Source organism: Bubalus bubalis, chromosome 11 (assembly GCF_019923935.1).
Source record: "Bubalus bubalis isolate 160015118507 breed Murrah chromosome 11, NDDB_SH_1, whole genome shotgun sequence".
NCBI classification, from domain to species: Eukaryota; Metazoa; Chordata; class Mammalia; order Artiodactyla; family Bovidae; genus Bubalus; species Bubalus bubalis.
Genome location: NC_059167.1, coordinates 60,172,000 through 60,190,257, shown reverse-complemented (window position 1 = coordinate 60,190,257; position 18,258 = coordinate 60,172,000). Strand labels below are relative to the sequence as shown.

The window sequence follows — 18,258 nt, the reverse complement described above, 5'->3', positions numbered from 1 at the left end:
TAATTTTCATAGCCATAGAGATGTACATTATCATTATCACTTTACAAATAAGTAAACTGATTCTCAGAGATTAAGTGATTTGTTCAAGGTAAGATAATTGGCTCAAAGTCAAAAGTTCTGACTCCAAAGCTCATATTCTTAAAGTGTGCCTACATCTAAAGTTTTGTTGTTTTTTTTTAATAAAGCATTACTTTTTCATCTTACAAATGAAAAATTTGTTTTACGTTAATAGAGTACAAATGAGTCTGGCCTGAAAATGGGTATTATCTAACTCTGAATTTCACTGAGTATCTGGAATAACAGCTTAAATAATTGGGTCAGAAACATTGAAATCTCATAGTAAGAATTACTGGGTGCTTCCCAGATGGCACTAGTGGTAAAGAACCTGCCTGCAAATGCAGGAGACATACAAGATGTGGGTTTGATCCCTGGGTCGGGAAGATCCCCTGGAGGAGGGCATGGCAACCCACTCCAGTATTCCTGCCTGGAGAATCCCACAAACAGAGTCTGGTGGGCTATTTATAGTTCATGGAGTCGCAAAGAGTCAGACATGACTGAAGCGACCTAGGAGCAGCAGCAGTAGTAAGAATAACTAATCAAATAAGGATGAAACAATTGTTGTACTTTTAATGAGTATGCAAAGATCTTATAAGCATACTGTTCCATTTAACTAATGCTTAATTTATGGTTTATATGAATATCTAAGATTTAACTTAATTATTTCTTCAATTAAGCAAAATTTGAGAATTAAGTGTCAGTTTTATTCCAAATTGATAAGTTTTTGAGGAATAGATGATAATAACGGGAATTCACAGTAAAGGAGGCAGGGAGAAGACAATATGTTCAGTTTTATTTATTTATATTTGAAGTCCTTGTGGGATATTCAAGTGAATTAGTTCAAAAGGTTGCTGGTTATATGAAGGTGTATATACACACACCACACACACATACACACACACACATCCAGTGTTCAAAAGAAAGCTATGGGTTAAAAATACAAATAAGGAAGTCACCAGCATACAGATGGAAGCAAAGGGTATGGATCAAGTCCTCAAGGAGAGCACAAAGGAACAGAACAGCAGGAGCCAATATAAGAAGATGGGTAACACCTGCAACTAAGGAAACTGAGAAGAGGAAACCAGAGAAAATGAAAATTATGTAAAAGTAGTATCATAGAAGTAAAAAAGAGCAAGAGGAATATTCATAAATACTACAAACATAAACATGAAATCAAAATAACCACAAGATTTGGTGGTTAAGTTCATTGTCCAGGGCAGGTTTTAGTGTTATATCCTGGTTAGAGCACAGATGGTAGCAGTCTGATAGAGAATGATAAAAAGTAATATAATTGGCTACAAATGGGAAAAAAACAAAAGGGGTAAGAGTAACAGTGACAAAAATTTGTTCATTTATTCACTTGTTTTAGGACAATAAAGATTTGACCATATTCTTATGCTAAGGGAGAAGAGCCTGTCTAAATGCAGGAAGCTTCTACAGCAGTAAGTAGTCAAGGATCATCGATGCCAATCTAACCTTCATTAAGTGTTGAGAGAGTAAAATGTAATTTTGTCTCTCTCCACCTACTCTGATTTTATCTAACTGCATTACAGAACCAATTAACTTGCATAATCTCCATTAATATACCTATCTCCTTTAAATGACAGCCCTAATCGGAAAATAGTATGAGTATACATGAGGATATTCTCCACTCTATTATTTCAGTTCTATCTCTCATAGGGAAACAGATCCTGAAATAGCTCTCCCTCATCATCTCTACATCTCAGATCTAGAGTGTACCAGATTTTTCTAGTCACACAGTATTTGTGATGGTATTCTATAAAAGATTTCCATATTAAGGACAAATAGAAAGAACTCAAGACAGAAAACAAAAGACAATCTATAGTAGGTTTACAATTAACAGATTCTGAAGGACTGGTAAAATATTCCTTTAGTTTCTTTATTAAAAAAACAGCATTCAATTTAAGTTTACCTGAAAGTGTAGAGCCACTGCAGGTCTGGCCATCAACTTACTAAAATGTTCATTAAACTTTGGTGAAAGAATATCCTGGGATAATGTTTCATAAGGATCAAATGCTTGCTCCTATTTTTTTTTAAAAAAAAAAAAGAAAAATATGTTAGGTTTAAAAGAAAATCTTTTCTACTATCATGGCACAGATTATTTAATGGCAAATTTTTAGTTAAGCCCTCCATTAGGTTTCAGAACATTTTTTTTATTCTGGGGACAAATAATAACTATGGACTATAACTTGGAAATTTTTTAAAAATGTAAGTAATGACTTTAAGTAATAGATGACAAGAAGCTACTCGTCTTAAAATAGGTCACTGACTTGTGATCACAAGTATCAAACTATTAAATGCATATGCACATTTATCCCAGCTAAACAAAAATTGTATTATTAGTAAAATAAGGCTGGGATTTGAAATTTCAGTTAGGTTTGCTGCTGCTGCTAAGTCACTTCAGTCGTGTCAGACTCTGTGCGACCCCATAGATGGCAGCCCACCAGGCTCCCCTGTCCCTGGGATTCTCCAGGCAAGAACACTGGAGTGGGTTGCCATGTCCTTCTCCAATGCATGAAAGTGAAAAGTGAAAGTGAAGTCACTCAGTTCTGTCCGACTCCTAGCAACCCCATGGACTGCAGCCTACCAGGCTCCTCCATCCATGGGATTTTCCTGGCAAGAGTACTGGAGTGGGTTGCCATTGCCTTCTCCGTCAATTAGGTTTACCTAGGCTAAAAGTCTAGATGGTTGGATGGCATCACCGACTCTACGGACGTGAGTTTGAGCAAGCTCCAGGAGTTAGTGAAGGACAAGGAAGCCTGCCTAGCATGCTGCAGTCCATGGGGTTGCAAATAGTCAGACACGACTGAGCCACTGAACTGAAATGAACTGAGACTAAAAGCAGTTTACACTGAGGATATTTTCAAAAGAAGCAAGAAGTGATACTTTCACTGTTTTATACCACACTTTTTCAAAATTAGAAAAAGAAACCAAAGACTAACATACAGTAAAATAACAAAACAGAAACTGCCCATATTTTGTCCATGTTTATATTTTTTTAAATTCCTATTAGTTTATAATAATCAATATCTGCAAAATTTAGTTAGAACTAAGACTTGTTTCATTTTCATATGTTAAAAATACAGTATGTTTTCCAGAAAATAACAAGTGCTGTCAAGGATGCAGAGACACTACAACCTTTGTCCACTGACACTTGGAATGCAAAATGGTATAGCCCCTGTGGATAAGTTTGACAATTCCTCAAAAAGCTAAACAAAGAACTCCGATATGACCCAGCAATTCTACTCCTAGGTATATACCCAAAAGAACCAAAAAAAAAAGTGACTCAGATACTCATATGCCAATGTTTACTGTAGCATTATTCACAATAGCCAAAAGGTGGAAAAAGTACAAGGGTCTATCAACAAATAAATGGATAAACAAAATGTGGTATATACACACAGGGGAACATTATTCAGTCATAGAGAAGGAATTCTGATAACATGCTATTACATGGATAAACCTTGAAAACATTATGCTAAGTGAAATATGCAAAGGAGAACATTGTAATAATTCTACCTTTATCAAATATCTAGAATCAGCAAGTTCATAGAGACAGAAATAGATTAAAGGTTACCAGCGTTTGCGTGGGAGAGAATAAGGAATTATTACTTAATGAGTACCGAGTTTCTATTCAGGATGATTAAAAGGTTTCAGAAATGGATAGTTATAATGATAGCATATTACTATGAGTTTCATTTATCCCTTAAATTGTACACTTAAAATTGCTAAAATGGCAAATTATGTTTTACCATAAAAATCAGAAAATACATTTTTGAATACATGTTTTTGACTCATGATATCTTTAAGAGTACAAGCAACCAGATTACAAAGTAATATTCTAAGATATCACAATATTAAAAAAAGCTTTCTAATAAGAGCAAGCCTAAGAGGTATCAGTAACAGTATTTCTATACTATCAGCTCCATTGTCTACACAATGGATGTAAATAAAAGTGATGCATATTTTCACAAAAATTAAAAAGAGATTATAAAATTATGAAATTTACATGATAACTAAAGAAAGAACTTTTAACATCTGTTTTCCAAAAGAAATAAAACTAACCAATGAATATGAAAAGGTGTTCAACATCATTAAAGAATAATGAAATACTGTTTTTCTCTCACTAGACTAGCAAAATTTAATGGGATAACAACCAGGTTTGAAAATATGGGGAAAAAAGAGGGCCTGCATATACTGGAACTTATCTGGAAGTAAATTTGGAAAAATGCTTCAAAGTTCTAAAAATGTACCATAATTCTACTTCTAGGACTGCATCTTAAAATAATTAATGGATTATAAAGGCATTATATAAATGTTTGTTATAGTGTTGTTTATAATAACAAAAAGAACTAAGACAACCTACATGCTTAATAATAATAGATAATTTGAATAGTATCTCCATAGTACATAGTACTTTCAGACTTTAAAAGCTATAAAGTATATTTATTAACATGGAAAATGTTCATGATGTTGAGTGAAAAAAAGCAGGTTGTAAAATAGTAAGATCCTATTTTTGTAACTACACATAGGTTTGTTTAAACATGTAGACAAATATTCACAAGGATAAATAAATCTTATAAAGACAATCTCTAGGTTTTGCAAAACAGTGATTTTTGTCTTATACTTACCTACATTTTTCTGAACATTTTTAAAATGAGTTATGTTAATTTTATAATCATTTGAAGTACAAAAATATGATTTTCACTTTGAGAAAAAATATATAAATTTCCTTTTTCATTTTTGGAAATTAAGACTAAAATCCACAAAAGTTAAAACTTTTAGCTTGGTCAATAAAATTTCTGTGGTCAATAAAAGCAATGATCAATAAAATTTCTTTTCTTTCCGCCTTAAGTGCACTTGCCATCAAAAAACGAAAGGTCTTAAACATTACTAGTCTATCAGCTTTTGATATAAATATTAGCATAAATACACCATAAAATGCCACTATAAAGACAATGTAATTTTAGTTTGCTACTGGTTAAATCTTAAGCATTTTTTATAGCAGCCAGCAGTGTCTTCTAATTTTCACAAAGAAATACAGCACTTAGGACTTTAAAAGGAAAACCGTTTTGTAAACTTACCTCTGCCAGATCTTCAAAACAGCTGCCAGCTAAGGGATGAGGGCTACTTTCATCAGTCATTTCAACTGTGTCTTCAATTAAACCTAAAAGTTTCACAGTCAATTCATGTATATCTAAAATGTTACTGAAAATCTTTTCAATATCCTAAAAAAAAAAAAAAGGAAGGTTAAGACATGTCAGGTTGAAAATTTCATTAAAGAATGATTAAATATAAGTAATCTAAGTGCTAAGGGTATATTTTCATCCAATTGCATACCAGTATGTTTCAAGACATAAAATATATTTCAAATCATAGCAAAAGTCAATCATGAATAAGGAAGGGAAATAAATCTTTTGGATTAGATTTAGAATTACTGACCAAAACTGTATAGAATCTATATTTTCCAGTAAATGTGCTGTAAATCTCATATGGTGGATGATTCTAAGCAACTTTTTAAATGAAGAATTCTGGCATTCGAGTATTTTTAAATTGGGTAGGTGCTAAAAGTCTTGATCAAAGTCTCAGAGTTGGTTAATGACAAAAGATGGGATCAAAATGAAGATCTGACTCCTAACTGAGACACAAAGTAGTTCCACAATATGTGACCTGTCTCTTAAATTTGAGGAGGGATTAAAGATTTCAGTCAAGCTCTTCAGTGTGAATTTTATCTGGGTTAAAACATGTTAAATACTCTGGAAACAAGAAGACCATGTGACTGATTATCTAGGTTATAGCCAACTAGTATTCATTCTGCATCTGGTAATGGAAACATGGATTAAGGAACCTAACAGACTTGAGCTTGGATCCTTGTCCCACTACTTGCTAGGTGAATGACTCTGGATTAGGACAATAATAACAGCTAACATTTCTTGGTCACTTACTATGTTCCAGGCACTATTATAAGTATCTGACATGTAAGTTCATAACAGATTAGCTACTATCATCATCTTCATTTTACGAATGAGAAAACAGAGGCACAGAGCAATTATGTAATTTGTCCATGGTCACACAGCTGGTATATTAAGACCTATCTCATAAGGTTTTTAAGAGAATGAAATGAGATGATTTCTACAAAATGCTCCTGGTATATATTAGGCCTTCCACAAATGTGAGTTTTCTGAAGACACAGGGGTAGGGGTAGACCCCAAAGGAGTAAATTAAGATTAACAGTCATTAATTCTTTTATCAAATATTACTGAATTCTATGCTCTGATCTTAGATGGTCTTTATTTCAAAAGTTTACAGTCTCATCTATGTTGAAAAAATATAATATAGAGATAAAGGGATTCCCTCTTTCTCTTGACTCTTTAGTATTTAATGAAAATTTTCTGTCAAGTCAGCACAAATTCAGTGAAAAAAGAACCATAAAAATTAATTCTTGAGGAATGAAAACTGATGGGATGAACAAAAGGTAAAGAGGATAATAGTTCCAGCAATTATTATTAGCTAACAGCATTTATTAAGTTTTTAATTCTTCATACACTTTAGATAAAACCCAATTGTGGTATAAAAGAATCAAGTTCAACCTCCGTAAGTAACTTATCATGTCATAACTATTTTGTGTCTATTTCCTCACCAGTAAAGTCGAGATGATAATACCTGTCCTACCTAGCTCAGAGAATTTTTAAGGGTCACACAAAATAGGACAGTACTTTGAAAAACATAAAAATGTTAACTACTTAAGGCAGTGTGTCCAGTAGAAATTATTATCAAATGTTAAACTAAACATGCATTTTTTAAAAAAAGGATAAAAGCCAATTAAAACATCTTACATTTTCATTAATAACCTCAGATATGCAGATGATACCACCCTAATGGCAGAAAGTGAAGAGGAACTAAAGAGTCTCTTGATGAAGGTGAGAGAGGAGAGTGAAAAAGCTGGCTTAAAATTCAACTTTCATAAAATGAAGATCATAGCATCCAGTCCCATCACTTCATGGCAAATAGATGGGGGAAAAATAGAAACAGTGACAGACTATTTTCTAGGGCTCCAAAATCACTGTGGACAGTGACTCTAGCATGAAATTAAAAGACTTGCTCCTTGGCAAGAAAGTTATGACAAACCTAGACAGCATATTAAGAAGAAAAGACATCTCTTTGCCGACAAAGGGTCATATAATCAAAGCTATGAATTTTCCAGTAGTCATGTGCAGATGTGAGGGTTGGACCATAAAGAAGGCTGAGCACCAAAAAATTGATGGTTTTGAATTGTGGTGCTGGAGAAGACTCTTGAGAGTCCCTTGGACAGCAAGGAGGTTAAACCAGTCAGTCCTAAAAGAAATCAACCCTGAATATTCATTGGAAGGACTGATGCTGAAGCTCCAATACTTTGGCCACCTGATGTAAAGAACCAACTCATGGGAAAAGATCCTGATGCTGGGAAAGATTGAGGGCAGGAGGAAAGGGGATGAGAGAGGATGAGAGGCTTGGATGGCATCACCAACTGGATGGACATGGGTTTGAACAAACTCTGGGAGATCATGAAGGACAGAGAAGCCTGGCGTGCTGCAGTCCATGGGGTTAAAAAGAATCGGACACAATTTAGGGACTGAACACATACACTCACACACACAATAGTTATTTGGGAGAGGAAGTCAGGAGGTAAGAGAAAAGCTAAGAATTTAAAGTGAAAGACACTCAGACATCCAAGGGAAAATAGATCATGTAAGAAAGGAAGGAAAGAAAAAGAAATCTAAACAAACAAACACAGTATCTGTCTAGATAGATTCCTTAGAAAACTACAGAGGTTAGAAAAACATGGACAAGACTCTGCTGGATCCCCATCATAATTCATCCCATTCCTACCCGGCAGAGTAGAACTCTGCCCCTCTGCCTTTGTTTATGAGACATTCTGCATAAACTTTTATTCTTAAAAAGTCTCACTATTAAAATTTTATGCTACTCTAAAGTACTTACCAAAAGACGGGACAAAATGTATATCTTTCTTTTCTAGACCATACATTTCTTTCACCATCTTCAAATGAATAACTATAAATCTCAAATATTGCACAGTAGAAAGATTTTATTCCAGTGTAATTCCCCTAATTTTGTGTTTAATTTTCATTGCCACTGAACATATTAGTGTAACAATCCATGTACTAAAAAACCCACAACATGATTTTGTCACAGAAATCAGGGCAAAGCTCTGTAAGAAATCAATTGATTAAAGTTGATAACTTTATTTCAAAAAAAAAAACCTCCCACAATATCCCCAGTGTTCACAGCAGCATTATTTACAATTACCAAGATATGGAAGAAACTTAAGTTGTCCCTCAACAGATGAATGAATAAAGAAGTGGTATATATACACAATGGAATACTATGCAGCCATAAAAAGATGAAATTTTGCCATTTGCAGCAACATGGATGGACTTGGGAGGGCTAAATGAATTAAGTTAGACAGAGAAAGACAAGTATCAACTATATATGGAATCTAAAAAATACAATAAGCTAGTGACTATAACAAAAAAGAAGCAGACTCACAGATATAGAGGACAAACTAGTGGTTACCATTGTGGGGGACAGAGGCAATATAGGGGTGGGGAAGTGGTAGGTAAAAACTATCGAGTGTAAGATTGGCTACCAGGATGTATTGTACAACATGAGGAATATAGCCAATAACTTATACTAACGATAAATGGAGTATAAACTTTAAAACTTGTGAATCACTATGCTGTATACCTACAACTCATTCGGGAATGTGTATCAACTATATTTCAATAAAAAACTGAAAAAATTTAAATAAAGCCAAACAATACCACAGTACTATATAAAACCATATGTTTTACATACTCATTAAGTTTATAAAGTTATTATTTATGATTTTTAAGCTACTATCTGACATTTGGGGGCAGACAGACTTTCAAACCCAAATAGGTACTTACAGAAGGTTTAAACAGCTTTCTGTCAGAAAGAAAAGCTTCTCGAAACACTTTTATGATCATATTTAGTTCCCGTAGATACTGTCTTTCTTCTGCAATTTCAGTTCTAACAAGATCATAGTAGTTTAATTCGCCTGAAGAACTAGGTTCATCTTCACAAAGAGAAACCAAGCCTATGTCATCCTGATCAAACATGTCCATCAAAACCTAAGAAATATAAATCAGTAATGAATAAACTTATCTTACTTACTGTTACAGGACCATTTCAAAGTACTTGGAATTAAAATATTATTAAACAATGGGAGCTATGTGTATTATAGGCCAAATTTATAAAAGAAAACTAAAGAGAAATATGAAAAGCTAAAGTAAGATAATGTTCAAATAAAACTGGATATAGAAAAATAAATATTTATGAAAATAAATCTAAGTGAAATACATATATACACATATTATGTACACAAATACATGTGTGTCTGTGTGTATATAAATATATATATACATACATGTAAACACAAAATTTACAATAGCAAAAAGAGTACACATTTGGAGAACAAATCTGTAGAATTGTTCTGAACAAATCAGAACAATCTGAGCTAAAAATCACAGTTCTATCATTTACCTGTGATTATAGACAATATAATATTTTCAAATATTCCTTCGAAAGTCAGATCCCTTATATGTAGGTAATTGATGAAAGAATTCAGTGAGGTAAAGGACATAGAATGCATACAATTATGACTAGCAAATAATAGGCATTAAAAATAGTAGTTCTTTATCCTACTGTAAGAATGCTTAGGGGCACTTAAGTGGAGTTTAAAGGAGAAAAATGAAACAAGGCAAAAATATAGTAATAGCATGATGCTTTTCTGATGCATATTTACTACATTAACAACTGCTATAGAAAGTTCATTTGTTAAAATCAAGCATCCCACAGATGCTTAAATTGCTATAGTGACAATTTCCCCTTTCAGGAAAGAATAAAGATTGGTACTATGGACTTGAGTCAACCAACACTTAGTAGCTAGATGTATATTAAAGTCAATAGGAAAAAGGTGACCATACTTTTTAGAATTAAAAATATTGATAGTTTAAAAATAAAAGAAAAATTGGACCTACTTAATTATATACGCATGACTAACTGAAAACTACTTTCTTAAAATTTAAGAGAAAAAAAAAAAAGCACATTTCCAAAAAGGAAGCTCTAAAAGTAAAACAATTAAGAGAATGAGCAAATTCTGACAATATGAGATATTCATTTATTCTCAAAAATATCTACTGATCACCAGAAATTGTGCCAGATGTTGGTAAGATATAGCAATAAGCAAAATAAACATGAATTCTGCTTTCCTGATCTTTTAAATCTAACTCAAAAATATTTCTTAAAGCTGGTCAGTTCTCTGCATTACTCTCCAAGCTTCAAATCAGACTATTAAGCAGCCATATCACCTCTTAGAAGGTCTTGCAATATGACCTCCTTGCCACAGGTTTCTTCCCAACCCCAGTTCCAAAATTATGTTCCTAAAACCAAATTGTGTCACATCCTACATAAACATGATACTGGATTTCATTGCTTTTAGTATACAATTCTAATTTCATGAAGATAAAGCCACTTACAATTTAACCCCGGCCTACCTCCCCAGCCTCATCTCCTGTGATACTCTAAAATCCCTCTTCTCTTCATTGCCCCCTCCATGCAACTCGCCCTCCTGCAACTGAACATCATTGCCTCCCATTCTCAGCCACTTAAGACCTTTGAAGAAACCACTGGGGCTGCACAGGGAATTAGCTAATGGTTTTAGGCAGGCACACAAAAGAATGGAAAGTATGACACAGAACTGTCTGCTCTTCCCCACTAGAGATATTTTTAAAGTAGTCTGTACTTTGTATCTCTAATTTCTTAGTTCTCAAGCTCACCACTCTACTGAAACTCACTAATAATGTCTGAATATCTTTTTGTTTTCTCTAGTTATTAACACAGCTAACCAGAACCTCTTAAAACTTTCTCTTCCCTTGGCTTCTCATACACCATTCTGTCAGTGAGGCCTCCTTCTCTACTGCTTACCTTCCCTGCCACCCACTGAAGGGTCCCATTTTTGGAACTGTTTTGGCCCCATGACACCCAAAATCCTGAATGTAAATGCTACAGGAGTCAGGCAGATGACACATCATATTAATACAGAAGAGGTGACAGGCAGTGTGGCAAACTAGAAGGTGCGGACCTAAACAGGAAAGTGTGCTCAACGGTAGCTATTTTATCAGGCATTTTGATTTTCTTTTTCAAGAGAGTCTGAAATCTAGATTTTATGTAGAACTTTCATTATTTTTAAATATAAACAGATTGCAAATAATTCAAAATTTTAAAAAATAAACCTGGAGCCCCTATTCACTAGGTGGAGAACCCCTATTCACTAGCAGGCCATCAGTCTGAAACATGTACTATATTTTCTTCTGTATGAGCTCACCTTCTTAGATGATTATCAATCACTAGATAATGACTCCCTAAATATTTATGTCAGAATCTCCCTGGAATCCAGACAAGTGCTATGAAAGGCTGGCTAGGTATCTCTCTGTCTGACAAACCCATACATGTACACTCCACTTCAGAATCACTAATCAAGCATCATCTACTTCATAGCTAGAAAACTTGTCCTTACCCTAGACTTAACACTTCTCAACTTACACACCAAATCAGTCCCCAAATCCTTTTAACTCCAACTCACAAACAGCTCTTAAAACTGGTCAGGTCCTTCTATTCTCTTGTCTAGAACATCTTCTCTAACTTCTCTTTCCTTCCAACTCTCACATTTATTCACCTGATAAATCCTTAGTAATTTTCATCACTTAGCTCAAATAAAATTGTCTTTGTATAGCTTTTCCCAACTCTTCCTGAACTCCTCCATTAAAATCTTTTCCCTGGCTTCAGTCCTCCATAAGCATCCCCTCTCTTTTCTATATAAGCACCTAACTTATACTGACATATCTACAGATAAGAGCCGTAATTTCATCTTAAAATCCACAACATTTGATGCACAGTAAATGCACAAAAGATACCTGCTTAAACAGCATACATATATTGTATGTTTGCAAATTGCTAAGAAGCACAAGCTGGAATCAAGATTGCCAGGAGAAATATCAATAACTTCAGATATCCAAATGACACCACCCTTATGGCAGAAAGTGAAGAGGAACTAAAAAGCCTCTTGATGAAAGTCAAAGAGGAGAGTGAAAAAGTTGGCTTAAAGCTCAACATTCAGAAAACGAAGATCATGGCATCTGGTCCCATCACTTCATGGGAAATCGATGGGGAAACAGTGGAAAGAGTGTCAGACTTTATTTTGGGGGGCTCCAAAATCACTGCAGATGGTGATTGCAGTCACGAAATTAAAAGACACTTACTCCTTGGAAGGAAAGTTATGACCAACCTAGAGAGCATATTCAAAAGCAGAGACATTAGTTTGCCAACAAAGGTCCGTCTAGTCAAGGCTATGGTTTTTCCAGTGATCATGTATGGATGTGAGAGTTGGACTGGGAAGAAAGCTGAGCGCCAAAGAATTGATGCTTTTGAACTGTGGTGTTGGAGAAGACCTTGAGAGTCCCTTGGACTGCAAGGAGATCCAATCAGTTTATCCTAAAGGAGATCAGTCCTGGGTGTTCATTGGAAGGACTGATGCTAAAGCTGAAACTCCAATACTTTGTGAGTTGGAGCTGAAACTCCAATACTTTGCACCTCATGAAAAGAGATGACTCATTGGAAAAGCCCTGATGCTGGGAGGGATTGGGGGCAGGAGGAAAAGGGGACGACAGAGGATGAGATGGCTGGATGCCATCACTGACAAGATGGACGTGAGTTTGAGTAAACTCTGGAAGTTGGTGATGGAGAGGGAGGCCTGGCGTGCTGCGATTCATGGGGTCGCAAAGAGTCGGACACGACTAAGCGACTGAACTGAACTGAACTTGCTAAGACTTGTAATGACTTGCAATAGCCTTCCCAGGTGGCTCAGGAGTGAAGAATCCACCTGCTAATGGAGGAACCACATTGGAGACAGGGGTTTGATCCCTCGATAGGGAAGATATCTTGGGGGAGGAAATGGCAACCCACTCCAGTATTCTTGCTGGGATAATCCCATGGACAGAGGAGCCTGGTGGGCTGTAGTCCATGGGACTGTAAAGAGTCAGACACAACTGAGTGACTGAGCAGACATAAGACTTGTAATGAACGGCTAAAGACTAACTGAGTTAAGGATCAGAATAAATGTTAGGACAATAAAAGCAGTTCTTGGTCATGTTCACAAGAATAGTAAAGGAGAATCAGTTCTTGAAACAGATGGAATAATATTACAACAAAAGAAAAAATATAGAAGAACTCAACTCCTATTACATCTGGGTCCACAGAAATAATCTTCAGAACAGCTCTGTGCTCTTACTCTCTCTTGCCTTGCATCAGTTCAGTTCAGTTGCTCAGTCGTGTCCGACTCTTTGTGACCCCATAAATCACAGCACGTCAGGCCTCCCTGTCCATCACCAACTCCAGGAGTTCACTCAAACCCATGTCCGTTGAGTCAGTGATGGCATCCAGCCATCTCATCCTCTGTTGTCCCCTTCTCCTCCTGCCCCCAATCCCTCCCAGCATCAGGGCTTTTCCAATGAGTCAACTCTTCGCATGAGGTGGCCAAAGTATTGGAGTTTCAGCTTCAGCATCAGTCCTTCCAATGAACACCCAGGACTGATCTCCTTTAGGATGGACTGCTTGGATCTCCTTGCAGTCCAAGGGACTCTCAAGGTCTTCTCCAACACCACAGTTCAAAAGCATCAATTCTTCGGTGCTCAGCTTTCTTCCCAGTCCAACTCTCACATCCATACATGACCACTGGAAAAACCATAGCCTTGACTAGACGGACCTTTGTTGGCAAACTAATGTCTCTGCTTTTGAATATGCTCTCTAGGTTGGTCATAACCTTCCTTCCAAGGAGTAAATGTCTTTTAATTTCATGGCTGCAATCACCATCTGCAGTGATTTTGGAGCCCCCCAAATAAAGTCTGACACTCTTTCCACTGTTTCCCCATCGATTTCCCATGAAGTGATGGGACCAGATGCCATGATCTTCGTTTTCTGAATGTTGAGCTTTAAGCCAACTTTTTCACTCTCCTCTTTGACTTTCATCAAGAGGCTTTTTAGTTCCTCTTTACTTTCTGCCATAAGGGTGGTGTCATCTGCATATCTGAGGTTACTGATATTTCTCCTGGCAATCTTGATTCCAGCTTGTGCTTCTTCCAGCCCAGGGTTTCTCATGATGTACTCTGCATATAAGTTAAATTAGCAGGGTGACAAAATACAGCCTTAATGTACTCCTTTTCCTATTTGGAACCAGTCTGTTGCTTCCTGACCTGCATATAGGTTTCTCAAGATGCAGGTCAGGTGGTCTGGTATTCTCATCTCTTTCAGAATTTTCCACAGTTTATTGTGATCCACACAGTCAAAGGCTTTGCCTTGCTTAAACATCAAATTTCCTCTTAAGTATATATTTTCTATTTTTCCAATATGAATATTATTTTCCTTAATAGTGAAAATATATGAAGGGTTGAGCTTTAAAATTCCTTCCTATTATCATATACCTATTCTCAGGAATCTCTGATGGGCCAGAATACATCATATAGTCAAATGCTGCTTTTTTTAAGTGCAGAAAAAAACTTGATTCTCAAGTTCTCTGTCAAATTATATGACTTTGTCTGGGAAACTAGAGAACCTCTAGAAAGCACTTATTTGAACAGTTTATTAAACAGATGGCTTGTAAGTTCCTCAAACAGTGCTCACAGGAAATCAGTTTAGATTTACTAAGATCACACCATATCACACTAGTCTCATTACTCCATTCACATGACTAGTCCCACAAATAAAGTCATTTGGATCTCTGCTATACGTATGACAGTCTCTTGTGACAAATTTGGAATCACAGGAGGAAAGGATGGGCAAACTATAGTCCACAGTCCACAATGAGCCTACTGCCTTTTGTATAAATAAAGTTTTACTAGAACACAGCCTAAACTCATTGTTTTATGGCTGCTTTCTTGCCATGAAAGCAAAGATGAGTGGTTCCAAGAAAGGCAAATATATAAATACATAGCCCACAAAACCTAAAATATTCATCCACCTATCTGGTCCTTTACAGATAAAGCCTGCTGATACCCGAATTACACAAAGAGGTGAAATGGCAGCTGACTAAAAGCCCATAGTGAAAAAAAGTGGTAATTTATTAATCTAAAAGAATGCCTCTAATAACATTATGTGAGGAATATCATCTATTATACTTTTTATAATATTTTTAATAAATAATTCAAACTGAAACAAACTAAGTTTCTTAGACTGGCATATATTATAAAAAGCTAGTAGGATATCTATAATGATGAATAACAAAATCAGATTTTTATAATATCTTGATATGCTGGAAACATAGTCTCAATAACAGTATTAAGTTTTAGAGAGATAAATTTGAATTCAAACTTGGATGAAAAAAAAATATACCAACAGCACACATTGTAAGAAATCAAAGATATAACATACTAGTACCTCACATGAAAAGTCCTAGGGAGTTGAGATATATAACATACTAGCATCTCCTGTGAAAAGTCCTAGGGAGTTGAGACATCTGTAAATGCATTAAGTAAACAGAACAACATGTGCACTCTAAAAAGTTAATAGTAAAATAATAAAAGAACATCATATCGAATAAAGGAAGTAGGCATTTCATTGCACTTTGTGTGGTCAGAACAAATCTAGACTGTTGTCTTTATTTTTGAAATCACAGTCTAAGAGCAATTCAAAGAAAATCTGAAAATCATGTCAAAAAGATTGGTTTGCAAAGTCTCAAAAGGTGAAAATTTAGTACATGGAAAAATGCTTTAATAACAGAATGACTTATTCTGAAAAACAGTTTCATCTTATCTAACGTAGTCCAGAGGAGAGAATTAGGGAATCAAAGTTAATAGGAAAGTCAGATGAAAACTGACTTTTTATATATAGGATGAGTAAATAACAAGGTCCTACTGTATAGTAGAAACTATATATATAAGAAACTATATTTAATATCCTATGATAAACTGTAATAGAAAAAAGAATATATATATATATATATATATATATAACTAAGTCACTTTGCTGCACAATAGAAATTAAACACAACATTGTAAATCAATTATATTTCAGTAAAAAAATTTTTAATGCATGCCATACTTGATATTTATAGTTCTACTACAGGTTTGTACCCTACAAATGCACTGAATTTTAATAATTCTCTTTTGGATAATTCCATCCAAAAAATTTTTTAAAAAGCATGATGTGTTTAAAATTGTACATATTGATTTATCAAGTATATTCTTGCTAATAAAAAACAGCTAGTCTAGAAAAAAGTTAATAGGAAAGTTAATTTTAACTCTCTATGAGGAAGACATTTCACCTAACTAGAATTCTATAAAAATGAATAGAAGTTTTATGAGCAATAAGCTCCCCAGTGCTCAAACAGATGCTATGTGACTACCACCTGTCAGTTTGCGTATAGATCTGGTCTCTTGTAATTCTGAGACTGTGTAATTGTCTAAGAATTTAACTACTTTTGCTTTTTAAAAGAGTCAGAGAAAAGTTAACTGACTCAGATATAGAATAAAGTCTCCCCTTCCCACAGTCTCTCAATAATCCCATGCAAGGCCACTATTCAGGGCAGGGAGAGTGGAGGAATGGGGCAAATAAAGGAGGAATCCCTGCATGAGGGTGTGGGGAAAAGCTGCAGCGCCCCATCTCAGTGTGCTAGTTCCTGAGAGGAGTAGGGAGGGTGTTTACAGGAGTGTAGGGTTGGGGCACAAGATGTTAGCGATCAATCAGAGTATAGAGACTATCCATAGAATAGGAGAGCTTGATGCAGGGTGCTGGAGCCCTAGTGGGTAAGGAGGGTATTTGCACGGGAAGTTGGTCCAGCAGCAGTGGACCAAGATGGGATTGCCAGAATTTGAGGAGGGTTAGGAGAAAGCATACAAAGAAGGAGAAGGGTTTCTATGCCAAAATAGGGTGTCTACACCAGTGTGGGGAGATAGGCCTGCTGGGAGACTGGTCACATACAGAAGTGTTGATCAAACAAACAAATATATTAAGAAAAACAGGAGCCAGGTTTCTCACTATCAGATAACAGAATTACAAATGCAAAAAAGGGGAGGCGAAAATGAAGTCTGTGGTAATGAACCTGGATTGAAGAGAACTCATCTAAAGATACCTAAGATATAAATATAGATGTATATGTATGTGTTATTATTGTTGTCTCAGTCACTAAGTTTTGTCTGACACTTTCGTGACCCCATGGACTGTAGTCTGCCAGGCTCCTCTGTCCACGGGATTTCTCAGGCAAGAATACTGGAGTGGGTTGCCATTTCCTTCTCCACGGGATCTACCCAATCCAGGGATTAAACCCACATCTCTTGCTTTGGCAGGCAGATTCTTTACCACTGAGCCACCAGGGAAGCCCATGTATGTATGTATACACACACACACACACACACACACACACACATATTCCCTAATTTTGACATTAGAGAGATCCGAGGAGTAACACTCCAATATCAATGAGCTCATCGAGCACCAAGATCATGGTTTCTAAATACCATTCTCCACTAAAAGGAACCAGGAATTTTTAGAAAATAACTAATTCCAGGCTTGAGTAGCCAGGTAAAGAACAAGTTGAATCTGGAGCATCTTATGCCAAAAGAGAGACAGGGACAGAGAAGCAAACTGAAGGGGCTCCCACTGGTCAACTTGAGACAATATGAATATCAAAATAACTAATAAAGTAACAAGTTATGTTTCACTAAATAAAATAAGAATCAATGAGTCCATATTAAAATAAATTGTAGCTCAGTTGGTAAAGAATCTGCCTGCAATGCAGGAGACCTGGGTTCAATCTCTGGCTCGGGAAGATCCTCTGGAAAAGGAAATGGCAACCCACTCCAGTATTCTTGTCTGGAGAATCCCATGGACAGAGGAGCTCAGGAGGCTACAGTCCATTGGGTAGCAAGAGTTGGACACGACTTAGCGACTAAACCACCACAAAGTGTGATGAGGATCAAGATATTTACATAGCCTTAAGATACTCCACAAAATATTCATTAATTACCAAAGGGTAAGGAGTCCTTTAAAGTAGAGAAATCTAGGAGACAAACCCTTAATCAAGGGATTGAAGTGACCATCACCAAAAAT

At 35.7% G+C, this 18,258-nt stretch overlaps 1 protein-coding gene across 1 annotated transcript in view; it reads right to left on the bottom strand.

Moving 5' to 3' along the window:
* SOS2 (SOS Ras/Rho guanine nucleotide exchange factor 2) overlaps positions 1-18,258 on the bottom strand; it is a 105,131-nt gene that overhangs the window by 55,966 nt on the left and 30,907 nt on the right. Inside the window, exons 5-7 of the mRNA XM_006063149.4 lie at positions 9,027-9,230; positions 5,163-5,306; positions 1,991-2,101 (exon numbers count right to left, since the gene is read on the bottom strand). Coding sequence (XP_006063211.3) covers positions 1,991-2,101; positions 5,163-5,306; positions 9,027-9,230 — 459 coding nt within the window. The remainder of the gene's footprint in view (positions 1-1,990; positions 2,102-5,162; positions 5,307-9,026; positions 9,231-18,258) is intronic.